The sequence below is a fragment of the Myotis davidii genome, unplaced genomic scaffold, assembly GCF_000327345.1.
Source record: "Myotis davidii unplaced genomic scaffold, ASM32734v1 C62315536, whole genome shotgun sequence".
In the NCBI taxonomy this organism is placed as follows: domain Eukaryota; kingdom Metazoa; phylum Chordata; class Mammalia; order Chiroptera; family Vespertilionidae; genus Myotis; species Myotis davidii.
In genome coordinates, this window is record NW_006342520.1 from 1 (window position 1) to 437 (window position 437).

Sequence of the window (437 nt, forward strand, 5' to 3'; positions counted from 1 at the left end):
GGAACTCCACCCTGGGAAGTGGCTTCATATTGATGGGGATTCTGAAGGACAGTGAGTCTCCTGAGCTGCTCTGTGCCATAATCACAATTCTGTACATGTTGGCGCTGACCAGCAATGGCCTGCTGCTCCTGGTCATCACAATGGACACCCGGCTCCACGTGCCCATGTACCTCCTGCTTGGGCAGCTCTCACTCATGGACCTCCTCTTCACGTCTGTTGTCACTCCCAAGGCCCTAGTGGATTTCCTTCGCAGTGAAAACACCATCTCCTTTGGGGGCTGTGCCCTTCAGATGTTTCTGGCACTGACTCTGGGTGGTGCAGAGGACCTCCTACTGGCCTTCATGGCCTATGACAGGTATGTGGCTATTTGTCATCCTCTGAACTACATGGTCCTCATGAGTACAAGGGTCTGCTGGCTCATGGTGGCCACATCCTGG

General features: G+C 54.2%; 1 protein-coding gene across 1 annotated transcript; it reads left to right on the plus strand.

Annotated features, from left to right (window-relative positions):
• Positions 1-6: 6 nt before the first annotated feature.
• Positions 7-434, plus strand: LOC107185249 (olfactory receptor 2AG1-like; the record flags this gene model as incomplete). Its single annotated transcript, XM_015572898.1, has 1 exon — positions 7-434. A coding segment is annotated over exon 1 (402 nt), but the record flags the coding sequence as incomplete, so codon positions are not given.
• Positions 435-437: the final 3 nt, after the last annotated feature.